Source organism: Ursus americanus, chromosome 36 (genome assembly GCF_024610735.1).
Source record: "Ursus americanus isolate L20-20 chromosome 36, mUrsAme1.1.p, whole genome shotgun sequence".
In the NCBI taxonomy this organism is placed as follows: domain Eukaryota; kingdom Metazoa; phylum Chordata; class Mammalia; order Carnivora; family Ursidae; genus Ursus; species Ursus americanus.
Window position 1 is genome coordinate 22579652 of NC_142162.1, and position 14660 is coordinate 22594311.

At 48.5% G+C, this 14660-nt stretch overlaps 1 protein-coding gene across 1 annotated transcript in view; it reads right to left on the minus strand.

Annotated features, from left to right (window-relative positions):
- The window catches only part of RASGRP1 (RAS guanyl releasing protein 1), a 79353-nt gene extending 65617 nt beyond the window's left edge, over positions 1–13736 (minus strand). Inside the window, exons 1-2 of the mRNA XM_045816066.2 lie at positions 13491–13736; positions 8864–9048 (exon numbers count right to left, since the gene is read on the minus strand). Of these exons, the coding sequence (XP_045672022.2) occupies positions 8864–9048; positions 13491–13525 (220 nt within the window). The 5' untranslated portion in view covers positions 13526–13736. The remainder of the gene's footprint in view (positions 1–8863; positions 9049–13490) is intronic.
- Between the last annotated feature and the right edge of the window lie 924 nt (positions 13737–14660).

Sequence of the window (14660 nt, forward strand, 5' to 3'; positions counted from 1 at the left end):
TTAAGATAAAACAAACACATCTAGAATTTCGAGTTAATGGAAGCAGTTTTTTGTTTGTTTCCTTGATTTATTACAAGTATGGTCAGCCATGGTTATTATAATTAGCACTTAGCATTAGAAATGAAGGAGTAGCTACTCTTCTTGGAATGCCTTTAATTCCTCATTAAAGACTCATTTTAGTTGCCAGACAACCTCTACTTTTATGTCCCACATTTGAAGGGATTGTGCAGGAATCATTTCTTAAAAATCCATTTTAGGATTGAACAGGAACTCAGTGTGCGAGCATGCCTCTTTACAAATACTAGTATTGATTGTAAGATTGGACTGTTTAAAATGTGAATGATGGAAAACAAAGAGTTAGTTACGGTGAATCTACCATGGAAAGGTTACCCCGATTGTAGTGCCTGTAAACAGGCACAGAAGAGAATCTAGGGAGATACGCCAAACAATGGTAGTAGCGTTTATCTTGCTCTTGGTGATGGAATGGATGACATGATTTTCTTCTTTCTGCTAGGCTGTGTTTTCTAAATTTTCTGTTGTGAGCATGAATGATTTTTAAAGTTATTAAAATTTAAAAAGTAAACCTGAGGGCTGAGTTACAGTTAGTTCTTTGTAAATATAAGAACAGATAAAAGGGTGCAGATTAAGTGACAATATGTATCTAAGATGTATTAATATGAAGACCATGTTGTTCACAGTATATACTCAAAAGTTAACTACTACTAAAATAATATTGTAAAGGCCTATGTAAGTGGTACATTCTATGCTATGTATGTTTTCTTTTACCGCAATAAAAAAAATGTAAGAACAATAGACTCACTCTATATTAATAATTTAGGAGAAATGGGTTTAGATTTGGTTGGTTATCTAAGTCTCCACCCTAAGGGTACTTCAAAGAGATCAAAAGTACTTTCTTTCAATATATAAATTTGTAAAGGACTTTCTTCAAATTCACATCCAACGTCATTCATGATCAAGACCACATGACACCTTCTCCCAGACCCTGTCAATATCAGAAATCACTTCAATACCATCATAGTAAGGGGAAACTGAGGCTCTGAGTTACAAAGTCCAAGCTCCCTGGTTTTAAGCCAACGACAGTCTCAGAAACAAAACTGGAGGCTTCTTTTTCTTCAGCAAAAACCTACTGACAAACTTTCATTGATCACCCACAAGAGTGGGATTGTAACTATTATCATACAATGGATTTACTTTGGTTAAAACTTTGATTAAAATGACAATGGAACATTCACTAAATCTCTGTAATAGGTATTCTTTTCAAGTTTACAGTTTATAAAGGAAAAGATCTAAAAAATGAGGACAAACTTAACTACATAAAAATGTAAAATTTCTAAACATTAAAATTCCAAAACTGACATAAAAAATAGAAATGGGGTGGCGGGGGCGGGAAATGTCGATAGCAAATGGTATTCAAAGAGCTAATAGCTTTATCACATAAAAAGCTTCCGCAAACTTCTAATAATAAGAACATTAAATAGTGAGTGATAAATAGGTAAAGGATATGAACAGTCCACACAATTAGAAATACAGTTAGCAAACAAACTTATGAAAACATACTCAACAGAAGCTTGGTTATGCATATATCATTAGGACCTGTTACCACGTAGTGGGAAATGGAGGCAAATGATTATACAGATGGAGACCGCATATAATACACGAACGACAGAGGTCACAAACCTGAGGACTGGCTGGTCAGAGGGAAGGGATAGTTTAACGATGGAGAATTTTTAGAGGAGGTAAATTAAAAACAAAAACAGCTTCAACTGCAGAATGAGACTCCCTGAGTTTTTAAGTTCCACTGTCACTTTAAGACAAATTTTCAACTTCACTGACGTTCCCCTAATTAGGTGATACAAAGTCCCGTTTCCGGTGTTCAGCTCCCCTTGCCACAGACTCTGTGCTGCGGGAGCGCCCCCTGCGGCTGGGAGGAGCTGCTGTGCTGGGAAACAGCCCACAATCGCCTCTCCGGCCAGAAGGTTCCACAGGAGCCCTGATGAGCAGCGTTCGTCTATTCCCGGGGTGTAAATACTGCCGACCCGGGCAAGCTCCAGCTACTCGCGCGATTTCACAGAACATGAGGCAGGACGAGGCGCACACACCGCAGCATACCGCCTGGGGCATCCGTACCGTGGGGCTACAACAGGCGAAACTTCGAGAGCACGGAGAATAGCAACATGTGGTCCTACGTGAGGGAACGAGGAGTTCGGGGACTTCTTACCTTCATGTTTAACATAATTGTAAGTTTACATAAATTAATTTTTAATGGTGGTTGTGTCTAACAACTGGCTTAAAATCTCCTGAAAATGTAACACGGCTTTTGCAGGTTAAGACTTTCAGGAACGTAACAGCGCCGAACGACCGTGGTGCCCGCGAAGCGAGAAGCCCAAACTACCCGCGGGACAAGGCGCACCGTCCAGCAGCCAGAACTGCTCCAGGCAGGAGAGGGCAGGTCCCGACAGCAGGAGGTGGGCCTGGGGGTGGGCCCTCCACTGGCCTCTGCCCAATCACGGCTGATGACAGTGCGTTTGCTTTCACACCATTTCCTACTGTGTTTCCACCATGGACTTAATAACCTTCGTGTCAACATGTGGCCTTAAAAAATCTGCTGGAAAAGTGGCACTTTGGGGAAGTACTTAGACGAAGCACCTCTCCTGCTTCCCAGCACAGCCACTACCTCCAGGCCGCTGACCTCTGGGGAACAAGCACACAACAGGGAGCAAGGCCCTAAAGCACCCAGGACACTGGTCGGAGGGTGGCTTACAGGTGGAAATGCAGACGAGGAATCCTGCCTTTGAGTGCAAAGAACCCAAGTGTAGTTGTAACGGACGCCTACATTGTTTACTTCCACAGCCAAACGACTGACAGGCAGGAAGTTCTGAAGGGAGTCTGCACAACTGGGAAGGGCTGGCAAGTGCACAAGAGAACAGTAATTCTCAAAGTTAATTCATGGGTCACCTCCCTCAAAACCATAGTGACACTGGGCTGAAGGAAAAATCTCTGGAGCTGACCTTCAAGAATCTGAATGAACACACCCCCTGATGATTACTGCTCACGTTCACGTTGGAGACTCTCTGGTAGACTAGAAAGGACAAGAACCTCAGAGCTAAGCCAACCAGAGTTCAGATCCCAGCAGCTCTCCCACTAATGAGGTGGGGCCTCTTTCCACAGGCTATGGAACATTCCTGACCTTTAACACCCTATTCATTAAAAAAGCAAAATAATACCCACCTTATAGGGTTGTTGTGAAGACTCACGGGCCCAGTTCAGGTAAAGGCCCAGCACCCTACAGAGCCCACAGTAAGTGTTCAGCCACCGTCTGCCTGTCTGTCGGTCTGTCTCTCAGCAGTAACCCTTATCTCTCTGGATGGACTTACCGAACTAAAATGCTCAGGATTCCGGGGAGCCTGGGTGGCACAGCGGTTAAGCGTCTGCCTTCGGCTCAGGGCGTGATCCCGGCGATCTGGGATCGAGCCCCACATCAGGCTCTTCTGCAATGAGCCTGCTTCTTCCCCTCCCACTCCCCCTGCTTGTGTTCCCTCTCTCGCTGGTTGTCTCTATCTCTGTCGAATAAATAAATAAAATCTTTAAAAAATAAATAAATAAATAAAATAAAATAAAATAAAATAAAATGCTCAGGATTCCAGAGACACTGTCAAGCTTACGCACTGACATTTCTCTATCACAGAGGAAGGACTGCTGAGAACACCACATAGGACAGCACAGATTAGAGTGAAGGGGATCTCCCACCTCCGCCTTTCTCCAGCCTGGCAATCACTGTACCTCACACCCATGACAGGGCAGACATGTCAGGCTGGGGCACGGGGTGCTGCCAGCCTGTCGAAGATGCAGCAAAGACACTCCTTAGAATAAAGAGCATCTTGACCACAGAATGCTGCTTCCCTCCAGAGGGCTACAACAGTCATGCCTGGCAGCTGCTCTGATGCCTCAAAGCCTTACAACGTGGGTGCCCCAAAGACCACTCTTTACATGTGACACCCCAGCAACTGGGGGTTCCACTGAGGAGACTACTGGGTCAGCTCTGGTCTTCTTCACAGAGGACCTGTCATCCACAACAGACAGGGCTTTGAGCCCCTTCTTGACACTTGGCTCTATTGGTTGGAGTTGCCCATTCTTGGGTCTGAGTATCCTTCAGTATCATGGCCCTGGGCTTCTGGTCTTGTGTCCTTGTCGCCTCTGGGCACCTCACTCTGGTGCACAGACTCTAAGTTGCAGAGTGGCGAGGAATACCTCGCCCTCCCTTTGCCACAGAGGGAACTGTGTGTGGTCCCAACAAATGTGTGATTGCCTTCTTTGGCTCCAAGGATAGACAGTGGGTGTAGGGTTTTGCTCGTAATAAGCTGAGGTCTATAAAATGCTTTCAATATCTAAATGTTCCATGGTGCAGAAAATATACCCATTAGTTTGGGAGGTCTGTGTATAGCATTAGTACAATGCCTACGGTAATTTTAATTAACGCTTTGTTCAAGACAGAATTTCAGGTAGACATACATACACTGGGTCCAATGAATATTTCTCATATTGAATGGAATTTAATTTCTCATCTGGGGGAGACCAGCCCTGCAGAATGTGGGCACAGGCTTCAGGCCTGTTCTGCACTGCCTGCACAAAGGGAGGCCTTCCTAGGCGATGGGTCTGAGCATACCCCAGCTCAGGTCACAAGTGGCTGTTGGGGACAGAGGAAAAAGCACATGAGCAGCACGTTTTCTCTCGAGACTAGGGGCGTGAGGCAAATTGCCTCAATCCTCAGAGGCTCAATTTATCTTCTCCTACCACCTGACCTGCGGATTTCAGAGTTGTTTTGAGTTTAAAAGAAAACCAATACATATGGAACTCCAAGAAGAAATAAACAGCCCTCTATAAATACAAGATCTTAGCTGAGCTGTGTTTCCCTTCACACTCACAGGTACGACGAAGACACTGAATGTCCTCCTACACCCCACCTGGGAGCAGGAGGGCTCCTTGCTGAGGGTCCCTTTCTGGGACACGTTTGCAGCTTTCTTTCTGATGCTGTTGAAAGCTGTCTTGCATGCAGAAGGGAACGACGGAAGAGTTTTGTGAATTTGGATATGTGAAGCCTTCCGTTTGGCCCCAAATGCTGGCAGCCCTCTTAAAAAGTGAAAATATTAAAAACCGGATGATCTCATAGGTCTTTTCTGTCCCTGAAACAGATGGTATGATTCACATGTTTGACATAAATGCACCAGGTTGTGATGATTTGCCTCATTATGCTCAGCTGAAGAGTAGATTAACAAGCAATAATACACCGAGAAGGTAAAGCATGACCTCTGACTACAAGACAAGGTGGGAGTGGGGTGTCTCATGGTTGAAGCAGTGAACTATGACTCAAGGCTCTGAGTTTCTCATCACGGGTCTGTAACCTTGTCTGTGACAATGGGAGGCTCGCTGGAGGCCTTCAAGAGTACCCTTAGTTTGTATGTGCTGGTCACCCACCCTTAAAAGCACTGTAATAAGTCCTTCCTCTGAGAACAGTAGGGTGGTAATTAATGGTCAATAATATTAGAGAGGCATCAGTAAAGATGCTAAATCCAAATGTCCATGATGCCTTCGACAGTATTCAGACTATTACCTAGAGATGCTAGAAAAATGCAAATCCCGTAGTTTCCAGGCGGTCTCTCTGTTGCTTTTCCCCTCCAAGTGAACCATCCGCCCTGTGCAGCACTGTCCAGCAGGCTTTCTGCCCTGATGGAAACAGTCCCCACGACTCTGTCCAGCAGCGGCCGCCACCTGTGGCTGTCGAGCGCTTGAAATACGGCTAGTGAGGCTTCCGGGAGGCACTACCTGTTACGCGTGATTTTAATTTTAATGAATTGAAATGTATATGTAAATAGCCACATCTGGCTAATGGCTACCATACCAGACAGCCCAGCTGCAGCTAATTCAAAGCACCTGCATGAAGGTGAGGCTGACAAGACAGGACAACGTAAATTAACGAATTCGTCTAAATGTTCAAAAAAAAAGGCTCCCCCCCCTTTTTTTTTCTCTCCAAGTTGGTGGGAGGGTGGCTGAAGCCAGAGTCTGAAGTGTGAGATTACCAAAAAACAAAACAGTTTCCCCACATTTCTGTATTCTTTCCCTCTTTTCACAGGTTTTAAAATGAGAAGGCATCTAAACTCATTAACAAAAAGCTAAGCTAGATTTGCTTTATACTACAGTAAAACTTTTCGGTACCAAGCTGAGAAAGCCACCAGTAAGATAAGGTTAAGAGAGAAACACGAGGCTCGCCCTGTACTATTTTCAGATCACCTCTGGGGAGACCTGCAGACGCACAAGCAGGCATTTTGCCCCGGACTGTTCTTTGTCAAGGGCTGCTATCGATCCCCAGCTCTGCTCGCCTCCCCCACTACACATGGCCGCGACAACCCAGGACCCAAAATCACGGTGCATCTCCCGCTCCCTTCAGACGCGGTGTGTCTTTTCTTTTTCACCTCTTTCATATAAATTTCTGCGGCATGAAACTGTGTAGTACGTACTATGTAAAACCTCGCGATCTTACTTTCCCACTGCTTCAACAGTGGCTGTTCTCCCTACTCTGGCCTCACCCGGGAAGTGAATTTCCTCAGACTCCACGTGTATAGAGCATTTGCTCTTCCTGCACACCTTAGGTTATTACGGCTTGCCTCGTGGATCTATTGTTTCCTGAGCAGGGCAACTCTCAGCTCTTCCAAGCTCTAATAAAGGAACAGCGGTCTGTCTGGTCACTGTAATTCCCCTTGTGCATGGCCCAGCCTGTGTCAGATGCAATGAGGGACTTTATCTAGGCTTCCTGAGAGTGGATGAAAGATTACTGGACTCAATGGGACTTTTACAGCTTTGGGATGTTAACATACTCTTTTCAGATCAACATATTCCAGAAAACAATGCATCTTTTGCCCTTGTAGGAGTTGTTGAGGGGGGTGGATTAGGCTTGGTTCTTTTGGGGAAGGACTTCAGAACTGGTCATGGATTTCTCAGGTTGATGGTCGTGATTATTGGAAGGTTAGGAAAACAGCCTTGACCTCAGCCCGCAGGTGCTAGATTGGCACATGAGGAAGAAAGCATGATAAATACCATTTCTCCGTCCCTGTTTTCTCAACAATGAAATGGAGGAAGAATAAAAATCTTTATTTCTGAAACAGTCCGCAGTGCCCTGTGAAAGACTAGTGTGTATGCCTCCCAAGACTCTGTGAGGAACTTTGCAGTTTATTCTAAGGGGGAGCGAGCTGAAAGTAAAGCACACAACGAACAAGGCTGCTCACGGCCATATGCCCACCAGCCTCCCAACTTCTAGTTCACCTCCTTGCCTGTGTGTTTTCTAAAACTATTTAAGAATAGAAAATCACTCACTCTGCTCCCAAAGTAATTCGTAACTGAAAGATTAGAGTGCAAATGGAAATTTAATTAAAATTTGAGACTAACCCAGGAATAATAAAAATGTCCCCTCTTTTCCAAGCTAAAAAAAAAAAAAAAAAAGTCTACAACAATAAAGCAGTGGTTCTCAAAGTGGGTTCTTGGATCAGCGGCATCAGCATCACCTGGGAACTTGTTAGAAATGTAAATTCTTGTGCTACCCCAGACCCGCCAGAGCAGAAACTTTGGGGGCAGGGTCCAGCAATCTATTAAAAAACAAAACAAAACAAAACAAAAAAAAACACCTCCAAGTGATTCTGCACTAACATTTGAGGACCAGTGCTTTAAACCAATGTTGAAACCATCAGAACTATTCAATGTCGTACTGGAGTATACTAAATGAGTATCCCTAAAAGTCAAATCTTTCCTAACTCGATAAATAAGGTCTGACCGAGCAGTACACATGTCCAGCTAATAATGCCTCGTTCTGAATCTAACCCATCTATGGGTTGTGCTGCCTGGGGTCTGGTCGAGCCTCCCCTACACTCCCCAGGAGGCTCCATGAGGGCCTGGGCTGGGGAGGCGCTTTGGAGCTGAGCCGCGTGCACACATCCACTTCACGGTGGGAGACAGAGGCACTCAAAGGGGGGCACAGAGAGGGGACAGGGATGCTGGAAATCTACAAATTCTCCATCAATTTTAACCATTCCTTTTTTGGAGCATTTAGTACTTTCCAATCACTCTTTCCCAAATAACAATCCCCAAAAAGACAGTGCTTATAAAATTAAAAAAAAAAAAAAAAAAACAACGGAGCATCTTTGCAGATAACTGCTTGTGAACTACCCTAAGTGGTGCATCCTTCACGCTGAGGACGGCGATAACAGCGTGCAGCGTTCTAGATAATTCACTGTCAGTGTGCGTCTGTCTGCTCATTTCCCAGATCCTTGACCTTCAATCACAATACTTACTAACCAGTATCTTCCAGTCACAGCCGTTCTGGCTTTAACCTGTCCTTCCCTAGTCCACCACAACTACCCTCCATTGTAAGGGGAATTATGAAACTTTGCTGTCCACATGACCCAAAGGCTTTCAAACTCCTGTTTGATAACTGTTTGCCCGTGGGACCGAGCCTTCGTGCACCCTAAGAACACAAGGGCAGAAAAATGTCCAAGCACCAGAGGCACAGTAGCATTTTATGAGATTTTTCATCACGAGAAAAACCTCCGTCCTAAGAAAAATGGAAATGCGAACTCTCCCCGGTAACTCTTCTCACTTGAAATCACACCTCTCATCACGACCTATTACACCCACGCAGTCATGTGCCATAGGCACTGCACACGGTCTCCAACATTTCAAAGGCTCAAAAGATATTTTTAAAGCCAAAATACAATCTAGGTTGCTATTCCACAAAGCAACTTTTTAGGGAAGAACAAAGTAATAGATTTTTCTGCATGTGGGCAGTTAGCCAACTCACCGAAAGACTGAATGCAGCTGTCGATGAGATCGTCCAGGCTGGCTCCTTTGGCTAAGTGTCCCAGAGACACCATCATGCGGAACTGGGTGATCTGGGCCAGGCTGGGATGGGAGGGGACGGGGCTGCCTGCTGGCTTCGCCTCTAGTCTAGCTTTAGTGGCAGCTCTGCAGCCATGAGAAGGTTTCCTGGGGAAAAAGAGGTGGCAGTGAGTGCGAGCCGAGCAGCCAGGGGACACGCAGACTGGCAGCTCCAAGCTCTGAAGGCAGATTGGACAGGAAAGGAGTAGAGAGAAGACAATTAATCCTGAGAGTTGGGCTGATAGAAGACATACCCCTCCCACTTGGCAAATGCACCCAACGGACTGGCTGGTTGTTAAAGAGATATCTCCCAAGCAAATAACGAGGTGAGATTTCAGGGCTGCAAGAGGGCTCTTCGTCGTGGGGCTGGAATTGCTTTGGCCTGCTGGCTCCAGCTCCTGAAGGGGAGAGGCAGAGGCAAGACCCTCTTGGCAGTCCTTAGCTCCTAGCAATAACGGATTTCAGCAGGGGGCCCACTGACTTGGTTCTGAAGAACTGTTTAACTCGGTCTCATCTTCAGCTAAATTCATTCATCTTGAGCCATACCAGAGATGCTACGGAAGGCCAGGTAGCCCCAGAAATACCTCTGGACTTTGCGGGAGAAGTTGAAGACTAAGGACCCGTGTGCAGGGGAGAAGATTTATGGTGGTGGTGTTTGGATTTTAAGCTAATCCTGCCTTTCTCACGAACCTTGGAATTTAAGATTCTGTTTTTCATTGCTGATAATATAGGCAATGACTGAGTCATTTTCACCACTAAATATCATTCTATTAAGTCCTTACTGATTAAAAAAAAAAAAGCAGAACTAAAGGGAACTGTATGCCAGAACTGAATGTAGAAGGACAAGTCTGGATCTGGAAATGGCTTAGGAGTCTAAGAGGGCACCCTCACCCACTCTCACTTAGCTTTATCTTTGGTCCTGACCTCAACAGTACAGGTCAAGTTGTTTGCAATAGGATATATAAAAGTTAACTAAGCATTTTACTTTCCTTCCCATTTAAACACACACACACAGATACATATCTATAATCTTTTCAGGTTTAATAGTGATGGGTGTTGTTTCTGGTAACTTCTTTGAACATATAATTAATTCTGTGGCTTTGGTTATTTCACAGTTTACTACCAAAGAGGAGACCCCCCCCAAAAAAAAAATGTACCTCAGATCCCTAACTTTAGCTACTCACTCTGTATTTTGATAAACACATAACGGCATCATTTAAGAAGTGCTCACTCTATAAGACACTGGGATAGGCCAGAGGGGCAGGGGACCGCAGTGAGAGAGTCTATGTGAAGGGTCTCTGTAAACTGTAAAACATACTCATTATGTTAGTTCCTGTTGTTGTAGAAAGGTGAACGAGAAGTTCCTTAATTCAAAAATCTAGTTGCAGAATCAGACCTAGACCATGAAAAGACAACTCTATAAATCTCAAGTGTCCTGTGGGTGTCAAGCCTAGGAAGTGTGATGTTCTTAGAAGAGAGAGAACCAGTTCCAGGCGGAGGGGTGGGGGAGGCTGCTCCAAGACGAAAGAATCTCATCCAGAAGGAGCTGAAACACTCAGATCAAAATAAAATGCTGGGGCACACGTGGATTTTGGGAAACCAGCTAAAAGACAGTGTCCTGAACTCTGGGCCACTCTCAGTCCACAGCCAGACTAGTGGAAGGAAGACCATGCCTTTTGAGCTCTGTTTCAAACCGGCTCCAGGGCGCTATCTAGCAGTGGCCACTGGACTCTGCTTTTGACTTGGGGTGAGCCTACGGGAACTGCATCAACGACTGGCTTCTGAGAATCTCCCAAGCCAAGGAAGTGAGTTCTGAAAGATCAAGTTTCTGACCATTACTGATTTGTATCCAGGTCCTGTGATAACCCCAGTTATCAGATCAGTATCTGAAACCAAGAGAAAATAATGAGCATAATCAGTTGAGAACCTATGATATGGCAAGCACTGTACTGGGGATTTAAATGGTTTTTAAAGCTGACAGCCCAGAAAGATCTTATCTCCATTTCATGAAGTTGAAACTGAATCTAAAAGCCTCTAAGGGACATAGCCAAGGCTATACAGCTCGTATGTGCTAGATCTGGGATTTGTACCTGGTGCCTCTCTGGCTTTATTTAATAAATATTTACTGGGCCTGAAACCATGCACCCTTCGCTGCACAAGAATCAGCAAGCAGACGGTCACAGAGGGGCTAGAAAATTCAGGACAAAAAATCCTCCCAAAGCGCAGCTGCTAACCTAAAGGCTGAATCTCAGGCCTTCTTCCTCCTGCAGGCCCCTGGAATAATCCTCAGACCCCAGAGCCGGGAGACTCTTCAGGGTTATTTTCCAGTTCCATATATACGTGGGGAGATCCAGACTCAGAAGGGCAATGCCACTGGCCACTAGTGCGGAGACTGATAGAGGCCAGGCCTCCTGTGCCCCAGGCCTTGCTCCCCAACCAGGCTCCCTTCCCTTCCTAAAAGTACTGGCAACTCTCTAAACCTGGTGCTGGGGGTCCAGTGGAAACAGTCAGCCTCTGCCTTCATTGCTGCCTGTTCACCATGAAGACCTCCACCCAAGGCAAAGATGAAAATGAAGTCCTTCTCAGGAGGAGTCTTCTTCTCTTAGGCCTTCCCCATTACTTTTCCTCAGCCCCCCCCCCCCCCAGAGGAGGCAGCTGCTACTGGAGGCTGGGTCTCCACATATGGCTTTTGCCCCTGGGGCTGGGAGGTGTTAACTTCAGTCTCTGAACTGTTGGATCCAGGGAAAATTCCATTTTCTCTCTCTCAGTTGGTGGTATCGACCACTGAGGTCTCCGAAAACTGCCCTGGCTCTAATTCTAGTCATGTCTCCTAATGTCAGCCATAAGGGAAACCACTTTGGTTCCCAAGGTGATTCTCAGAGGTAGATGCTTTTACCAGAATTAAGAGCGACTAGGGGAGATTCAAGGAGAAAGAGGGAGTGTGAAGGGAGTATTCAGGTTGGCGGGAAGGGAAAGTGAGAGACCTAATCTGGGAGTATGGAGGCCAGAGAGCCTCAGAGGCTCGGGGCCTGAGACACCAGGGAGAAGAGAGGCTACTAAAAACCAAACTGCAACCTGAGAGGTCTGGGGAAATGGGGTTATCTGCACCATAAATTAGGAAACTCTGCTCTTTTTGCTGGCAGTCTCTTGACTGGCTGCTTCCTGACAAACCTGCAAACCACTCTCTCTCCTGGTGAAATGGCTGTAGGTAAGGATGTATAAAATGTTTCATTATAGGCATATCTAAGGGTATTAAATAATCCACAGAAAGAACAGTCTAAATCTCCAAAGGCATACTTTTAAAGGATTGTAGCCAAATGTTCCCCTGTAAATTAAAAAAAAAAAAAAAAAAAGGCCAAGAGGTACAGATTAACTTGATGGTGTTTTCTGAGACTATGAGCTGCCACAGCCGCGTGGGGTTTGCCGCAGGAGGCTGTCAAAACTCTGAACTGGTTCAGGTCAAATCCTCTCCAGGGCACAGGTGCCTCCGTGGAGGACACGCACACTTTTGGGTTGAACTTTTTATGAAATCTATCCAAGAAGAGAAAGGGATGAAATGGAGGACAAGAACACAGATTTCCCCAACTTTCTCTGCAGTGGAAGGTGGCTTTAATTGGCTTCTGGTGAGGATTCTTTCCAGTCCTGTCCTCTCCCTCAGCCCTCTAGTATAGACTCAGTGCAACTTACCGACGCCTCCTGCCCTCCCCCCAGTCTAGCTGGAGGTGCAGTGCTGTAACCTCGGGGCAAACACCCCCTAGTCCGGGGAGTGCAGAAAGGGCCAAGAACCTTCGGCTCCAGAAAGTCCAGCAGGGTAAAGCTTCCTGCCGCTCCCGGGCCTGTCTGTGCGGGCTGGGCACGGCGCAGTCACACCGGAGTCCACGTGGAGGGAGTTGGGCAGAGCACAACTGGTATGCTGTGCCCAGGCCCTCCCTGCTCTTAGGGGGACACACTCAAAGTTGCCTGGCCCCTCCAGGCCTCTTTCTCCTGACAAGAGACTTTGCACTATCACCCTTCCTTCATCTTCAAGACCCTCCTAAAACAGGATCTCTCTAGAATCGCAGTGGGGGGATAGGGGGTAGAGTTTCCCCCCAGAAGGCTGTATGTTTCGGGGACCTCCGAGAGCTCGCCGCCGCAAACGCGGCCGGCCTTTCTGGGCCCGGCCCCGGATCCGCAGGGCCAGGAGAGGCCGCCAGGGGGCGCTGCCCGAGCCCCGCGCCCGCAGCAGGTGCGGCTTTTGCGGAAAGTCCGCGAGTGGGAGATCCAGGTGCCGGACGCCGAGGAGCCGGGGGAGGAAGGGGGGATCCGTGCAACTCCGGAGCTCGCCGCGCGCAGAACCCAGCTCCCTGCCCCACTTGCCCAGCGCGCGGGTCTCCCGGGACCTGAACCGAGCCGAGCCCTGGCCTGCCGCCGCTCGCACCCCGGCACAGCAACTTCCCGTAGAAGGAGGCGCCCACGTCGTCCGCCCCACTTCCCACCCCCGAGAGGGCTCAAGGGGCCGCCCGACCCAAGAGAGGAAGCTGGCGCCGCCGAGGGCCTGGGCCCCTACTCACCGCGGGGCCTCTCTCGCCTTGCCCAGGGTGCCCATGGCCACGGCCGGCGCTCCCGCGGCCGCCTCACCTAGCGCGCCGGGACGGGCTCGGCGGGGCGCGGCGCATCGCCGCCACTGCTGTCGCCGCCGCCCGCAGAGCCCCTCCGCCCCCGGCCGCCCACCCGCCGCGCTCCGAGCCGGCGAGCCCGCCAGAGGCGCACCCGCAGGCACAAAGTTTCTGTGCGCGCGCCCTCTCGCCCTCACGCGCGCGCGCACTCTCGCCCGCACCAACCACCTGACACGCGCAGATGCTGTCGGCGGAGGAAATGTGTGGCGCGCTCCGGCTCCTCTCCGAAACCCGCCCCCACCACTCGCGAGCGCCCCGCGGCGCCGCCCGCCGCTCCCGGCCCCACGCTCCAGTCCGAAGGGGAGCCGACGGCTGGGGAGGCTCCGGGGGGCGCCGCGGAGGAGGTGCGGGCCCGAGGGACGCGCTTCGCGGAGCGGCTCTCGAGGGGGCCCCCCGCGCTTCAGTCCCGCCTCGCGGGGACCCCTGGCCCCATTCGCAGGGCCCCTCGTATCTATCGGAGCGCCGCCGGGGGCGGGGTAAGAACGAACTCAGGTGTGGCTCTGCCTCAGCCTGCGCCTTCCAGGCCTTCTTGGTAGCAATTTGCAGGACTTCAGCTGGAGGTTGGCGCCCCGCACCCTGCGGGAGGCAGCGACTGTGGAGGTGCGCGCCTGGGGTGTGATCCGTATCTGGCGGGAGACAGCTGCCTGGCGTCTGTGGGTGTGGGAGATGCGGGGAGGGGTGGGAAGAACTTTCTGACAGCAGACGGGGCCAGGAATGGTGCTCTAGCTCGGCTTGTCCAAAACACAGTGATGATCGCAGTAGCCAATTGTTGGAGTGCCTTGTCCTAAAGTGCTTTCTATAGCTGCCTCATTTAAGCCATCCCCCCAAATCCCGAGAGGTCACTGTTTTCGGGATGGGAAAATTACGGCTTAGAGAATACCGTGCCTCCCGTCACACAACTAGTAAACAGCAGAGACAACTGTGACCTGGGCTGAGATCTGTCTGACTCCTGTAATCGCTGCTGGGCTGTCCTAATAACACACCCATTATCTTTGTCACATGCCTTAATTCTGGCCACAATAATAGATCTCTTCCCAGTCATAATGTTCTGGACCTTAAAGTCTC